Genomic DNA, 6,482 nt, shown 5'->3' with positions numbered 1-6,482 from the left:
TCTCACTGTGTTGAAGACCCATTAGTGGCCTTCGGCTGTTTTCTGCTCTTTGGTCGGGTTGTTGTCTCTTTGACACAGTCCCCATTTCCATTCTCAATTTTAACAGTTAAAACATAATTGAAAACAATAATCTAACCTAAACATCAAATCTACACTCTTCAAAAGAAATTTCCCTTTCCTATCTAATAAGATGGGAATTGAATACAACCACAGAGGTGAATTTGAGTTCATAATAATAACACAATCAAATTAAAAGCTTTTTTTCTAACATAAGCTTAACGATTTTGGCTTAAATAGTTTCTTATTCTACATATATATATCAGTAAACTATTTTTTCCCAGTTATTATATATATGTACGTCTTTGTGAAAGATGATTATTTATAACATTCACTTATTTGTTTCAGAAATATTTCAATATGTTTAGCATGTATTGTAACAGTTGTGTTTTATCTATATCAATAATTTCTTTTGGACAACATTTTTCTCTGTATACACGTTGTTGATTTTAATTAACTTCGCCTAACTGCTCTGATCTTATAAAGGATCTGTTGATTAGAATTAACTTCGCCTAACTGCTCTGATCTTATAAAAAGCAAATTAACAAAAATATCGAACTCCAAGGAAAATTCAAAACGGAAAGTCCTTTACCAAATGGCAAAATTAAAAGCTCAAACACATCACACGAATGGAAAACAACTGTCATATTTCTGACTTGGTACAGACATTTCCTTATGCAGAAAATGGTGGACTAAACCTGGTTTTATAGTTAGCCAAACCTCTCACTTGTATGACAGTCGCACAATTTATATATTGTTAAATTAGAAACGTTTTTTTTTCCTTTTCAATCCCACTTTATTATAGAAATCGTGTTACTTTGTAAAAATACTAAATTATTTCGAAAAAAAGTTTTGTAAAATTACCAAATATTTTGCCTTAAAATATAGAATCTGTTAATTATCTCGCCGAACTGCTCTTATCTTATAAAGGATCGGTGAATACGTAACGCCTAGTTTTCCTTCTACAGGTGGTGGATTGTCGCCCTTTGGAGGCAAGAACTGAAATCTCTGAACAAGAGCTGTTAGATATAAGAATAACTCAATTCTTGCTAAAGATTCATCAAGACAGACTCTCCGACCTGAAAATAAAAAAAATTATAAAACATGTATACGGTAGTAGTCTGTTGTTGAAGGCTACTTTTTCATGCGATGAAAATAATTTGATTGAATGATTGGTTGATGGGTGTTTAACGCCACTTTCAGCACTATTGTGCTATTTGTGGCAGTCAGTTTTTATTGGTGGAGGAAGCCGGAGTGCCCGGAGAGAGAACCACCGACCTTCGGTAGGAAAACTTGCAATCCTAGTCAATTAAGATTGGAGTCGGGAGTCGAGCGCACCTGCCACGTGCGGGATATAATTTAAGAAAGGGATTCAACAGGATGCTTATAAGTTCATTATGGTTTTAGTAAGAAGAGTCTAAGAGAAAAAACCTTTGGGCTTTGGTGATAAAGGCATAGTGAATTTTAAAGCAAATATAACTACTAAGCTAGAAGAATGACAGTATTCGAGTCCTTTTCATTTGAAAAATATTCCCGATAGAATGACTGAATTAAGTATTTTTCAAGTGTTTTTAGTATATGCATTTTTCTAGTGTCTAAGTGAGTTGTTTGAAAATTTAGGTGTTTTATTTTTGCATAAACTAGAATTCATATCACATATTTACCCAATGAGAAAGTTAGGATTTTCTCCTGACCACTTAGTTTTCCATTTTCATCAATAAAACGTTCAGGATAAAAAATGTGACAATTTGGAAATAAGCTCTCATCATACACCACAGAATCGAGACTTGGGAATATGACTGAGTTCTTTGGAATCTTCATTCCTTTATAGTATATATCCTCTGATACGGTGTGTGGAACTGAAAAGGGAACAATATTTCCAAGTCTGAGTGATTCAAGAATAACAGCTTCACAGTAAGGAAGGTTTGGTTTGTCGGACAAACATGGCAGTCGCCCACTACCCACCATGTCATTAATTTCCTTCCACATTTTCTGCTGAATGTCCATATTGTTCAATAGGTACAATAAAGCCCACCTTATGGTTGTTGCTGTTGTTTCCGTTCCAGCTGCGAATAGATCGCCAATCGTTGATAACAAATTTTCACCTATATATAAAAAAACAAAACTGTATATATATCAGTATAGGGACAGGCACAATGCAATGTGAAGTCTATATGTAAGTGAGTAGTACCAGTCAAAGTCTGTCATTGGTGTCACTAGTTTCTACAACCGATCATGTATCATTTCTTGTCAATGCCCAGCGGCGGATCCAAGGGGCGTAGAGGACGTACGCCCCCCTTTTGATCGAAAAATATATCATTTTTGGGGCATAAAATCGTCCAAATTTTTTTCGCATCGCTCCGCTCGGCCATTTGCATGGTATAATTTCCCTTTTATAGAATTTGGCCTCCCACTTTCGAAAGTCCTTGATCCGCCGCTGATACCAGTATTTTTGTTTCCATTATGTCCGTAACCTATTATAGTGTAGTTAACCATGGAAACAGTACTGTCCCTCACGCAACGAGTGACGTTGCAGATAGTTTTTATCATCGGAAAATTTTAGCGATGGAAAGTAGTTTACGGGACATTCTTGTCAAAAATCTGTTTTGATGTAAATCATTCTTTTTGAAATATATCTACCCTTAGATACACTAGGCAATGTTGAACTAAATCAAGAAAATATCAACAGTGTGCTTAAATCTGCAAGTTAAAACATATTGGATTGAGAAAGGAATAATTCATTGCAAAGTTAAACAACTATAATGTAAAGAAAACGCATCACAAGGGGCGTCTTTCGCTTGCAGAAAATGGTATATATTCTGCCGAGTGGAGCGATGCGAATTGTAAATGAGAATAGAATTCATGACAAAAATATCTGTTTTGTTGATCTTGTATTGCTGATCATTTACTCTGTTTAGTTTCTATCTATCTTCTTTAATTTTTGCTCAAAACACAAAAGAGGGTAAAAAATATCCTCATTTAAGGGCAACCACTCCTATAAAGAGTGACAGTCTACTAACTATATCATCAAAATTTGACTTGTTAGTAGATCTTGACTTGATGATAATTTTTGTGTGTAAAGTGTCTATTTATCTATTATAATTTTTATCATATAAGGCAAAACGCTAAAAAAAAAATGGATAATCGTCATTAAAGGGCAATAACTCCAATAAAAAGTCGTCGGACGATTTCCTCCATATTATCTTGATTGTAGATCTTGTCTTGCTGATAATTTTTTCTTATTTAAGTTTCTATTTATCTATTATAATTTTTATGATATAAGGCAAAAACGCAAATAATTGGTAAAAATCGTCATCAAATGGCAAAAACTCTAATAAGACGTCGACTAACGATTTCGACCATGCAAACTTATTTGTAGAACTTGTCTTGCTGATCATTTTTGCAATTTAAAGTTTTTCTTTATCTGTTTTAGTTTTCAAGATAGTAGGCAAAAAGGAAAAAATGGTAAAATTTGTCATTTAAGGGCAATAACTCCTATAAAAGTCATCTGACAGTTTCGACGTATATGGACAATTGGTAGAGCTGAACATCCTGAACAGTTTTCTTCTCGATAGATTTTCTCTTCTTTTAACGGTTTTCAAAATATGGCAAAACTTGCATTTTACCCCTATGTTCTATTTTTAGCCATGTCGGCCATCTTGGTTGGCAGTCGGGGTCATCAGACACATTTATTAAACTAGATACCCAATGATGATTGAAGCCAAGTTTGGTTAAATTTGGCCCAGTAGTTTCAGAGGAGAAGATTTTTGTAATGGTTAACAGACAATGGAAAATCGTCATTAATGGGCAATAACTCCAATAAGGAGTCGTCGGACTATTTCGGATGTCTTAATTGTAGATCGTGTCTTGCTGATCAATTTTTTTTATTTAAGTTTCTATCCATATATTACAATTTTTAAGATATAAGGTAAAAACGCAAAAAAATGGTAAAAATCGTCATCAAAGGGCAATAACTCTAATAAGGAGTCGACCGACGATTTCGACTATCCAGACTTATTTGTAGAACTTGTCTCGCTGATCGTTTTTGCAATTTAAAGATTCTCTTTATCTGTTATAATTTTCAAGATAGTAGGCAAAGATGAAACAAAGGGGGTGGGGTGGGGGTCGTCTATGCTATGCCCCAATGAATCTGCCACTGTTATTTGTCCTCGTAGAAAGTTGAGCGTATATTGAATAGCTGTCCAGACTATGAAACTAAAATATATATATGACAGATTATGAATTTATGGAATATTTAACAGTGTTTTCACAATTAATCATATTGTGTTCATTAAAGTATGCCATACTCCGCTCGTATTTTGTATTTTGAATTATATTATATGTCAGTTATACTTTTATATTTATATATGGTGTAACCTAAAGAATATTTTGTAAAAATTCTTACTATTGGTGCATATAAATTATTATCAGTATACATTGTACGTATGTATCATATAAGCTGTAATTGCGTTTGTAATAAAGTCTTATTAATCCCTAAAATCAAATATTCATTATTCAATAAATTACCAGAAAAGTAGTTAGCAGTATCTCTTTCCCGTCTGAGCTCAACTAGGTATGCATCAATGAAATCTCTAATGTTATTTTCATCCAATGTCTTTTCATGTTCATTTATTTCATTTTGAAAGAAAGCGTCTGATCGCTCAGCATTCTTCGCCATTCGCTTTGCACCAAAAATGTCAACTGGCAACTTTTCAAGAATAGGAATAAAGTTTACTGGACCCAAAACTGCAGCATTGTTAAAATTTTCATTTAATAGTTGTACAAAATATGAAAATTCGGGATCTTTATAGTCGAATCGTCGTCCAACGGTGATGGCCATGACTATGTTCGACATGCTTGTATGAATTATTTCTGATATATCAAAAGGTTGCTCGTTATACTTTTCCAGTTCATTCAGAAATATTTCTAGTTCCTCGTGTATATTTGACTCAAAACTTCGTTTTCCGAATCCAAAGTCACGTAGTTTTGATAAAGCAAAGGTTCTTTGATGTTTCCAACTAGGACCACTTGCAGATATTATTCCTGGAATAATTAGCAAATATATAAACACAATAATGTAAGATGTCATTTCAAACGTTGAATCATCTTTAGTTTACGAAACACCTGAAGATCTGTTCATCTGCGAAAAAGAATGTGAAAATGTGACTTTAGTCTATGTAATCTTCCAGTTAAGTGGTAAAAATTTTAATAATTAACTCTGAGACCGAATATTTCCTTCTATTTTTTTATATAAAATTTTCTCATTTTTACAAATTGCACCTCGCTATGATCTGTTTTACAAGTACGTTTATTTATGATATGAACATTTCAACAAAAAATAAATTAGTGGAGCTAAGATAATTGTTGCACATATTGACTATCAAATGAAAATAATACTTTCTAAAAATTCTTGCGTCCGAAACGCTGTTTTTGGTTTTATTTTCATCAGTAACGCTCACTAGCTAAAAAAAAGTATGAAAGCCAATGGTGTATAAGTACTTAAATTTGCGAGGAGCTAAAAGGCCAAAAGGAACATAAAAATAATAGCCAAATTCATTTAAACCAGGAATCGCAATAAGAAGTTATGACCACAAACAGATATAAACCATTGACAAACATATACACATGATATATCAAATTACCAAAACAAATTTTACTTGCCTTTATTCTTAACTAGATTGAATACGAAAAATGTTGGTCTATCCGATGTTTTTTCTCCTCTTTTTACCAGAATTTCTCTTAAATTATCATTGCCATTCACTACAATAATCCAAAACGTTCCCAACGAAAGACTAAATATATCTCCGTATTTTTGCCTGAGTTCACGCAGTGATTGCATAAAATCCTTATTTGCTAAGTTATGAAAGTTTCCAATAACTGGGATAGGTGTTGGTCCTGGTGGATAGTCAGATGGTCTCCTTGATCTGATCCATACCAATAAAAGAAATAAAGATGCAATAACGAATATCAAATCTAAGTATCTAAAACTGAATAGAACGCCGTCCATGTTGACGACCTACTTACGTCTATTTTTATCTCGTTAGATTCCGTATCAAATAAGAAAGAAACAGGTCATTTATATCAATGATCTTAAGATAAATCCCATTTTAGATTAATAAAGTATTTTAGGTGTAAACAAAAAGTCCTTTAACTTGCATGCCGTCGATTCTCTTATATTTAATTTTTTCAGTTGTATGATATGTAAAGATTACAATATGAGTCTTATATTTGTGACAAAAGAAGGTTAACTAATAATATAGAATGCTGGTATTTAGTTGAATATTTGAAATTCAGGTTTTTTATCAAATAAGTTAAGCAAAAACTTTGAAAAAGTTTTATTACATTTTTAAACATAAAAAGAACAGAACAATAAAGCGTTAAATTCGATACATACTTACTTCAAACCAAAAACTTTGCTTTTTTCT

General features: G+C 32.6%; 1 protein-coding gene across 1 annotated transcript; it reads right to left on the bottom strand.

Annotated features, from left to right (window-relative positions):
• Positions 1–215: 215 nt before the first annotated feature.
• LOC127729734 (cytochrome P450 2B4-like) lies at positions 216–6,083 on the bottom strand. Its single transcript, XM_052237605.1, has 4 exons — positions 5,719–6,083; positions 4,585–5,100; positions 1,722–2,162; positions 216–1,136 (listed from the first exon to the last, which is right to left on the bottom strand). The coding sequence occupies exons 1-4, from the start codon at positions 6,062–6,064 to the stop codon at positions 952–954; spliced, it is 1,488 nt and encodes a 495-aa protein (XP_052093565.1). The 5' UTR covers positions 6,065–6,083; the 3' UTR covers positions 216–951.
• Positions 6,084–6,482: the final 399 nt, after the last annotated feature.

The sequence above is a fragment of the Mytilus californianus genome, unplaced genomic scaffold (genome assembly GCF_021869535.1).
Source record: "Mytilus californianus isolate M0D057914Y unplaced genomic scaffold, xbMytCali1.0.p SCAF_2, whole genome shotgun sequence".
Classification (NCBI taxonomy): Eukaryota; Metazoa; Mollusca; class Bivalvia; order Mytilida; family Mytilidae; genus Mytilus; species Mytilus californianus.
The sequence above is the reverse complement of the archived record's forward strand: the minus strand, read 5'-3'. Positions and strand labels throughout refer to the sequence as shown.

What these genes read in the sequence shown, in the direction of transcription:
- LOC127729734 (XM_052237605.1), bottom strand. Translation starts at nt 6,064, where the DNA reads ATGGACGGCGTTCTATTCAGTTTTAGATACTTAGATTTGATATTCGTT. An exon ending in CAATCTAGTTAAGAATAAAG is followed by an intron (nt 5,101 to 5,718) that starts GCAAGTAAAATT and finishes TAATTATTCCAG; the next exon opens with GAATAATATCTGCAAGTGGT. An exon ending in TACTGCTAACTACTTTTCTG is followed by an intron (nt 2,163 to 4,584) that starts GTAATTTATTGA and finishes TTTTATATATAG; the next exon opens with GTGAAAATTTGTTATCAACG.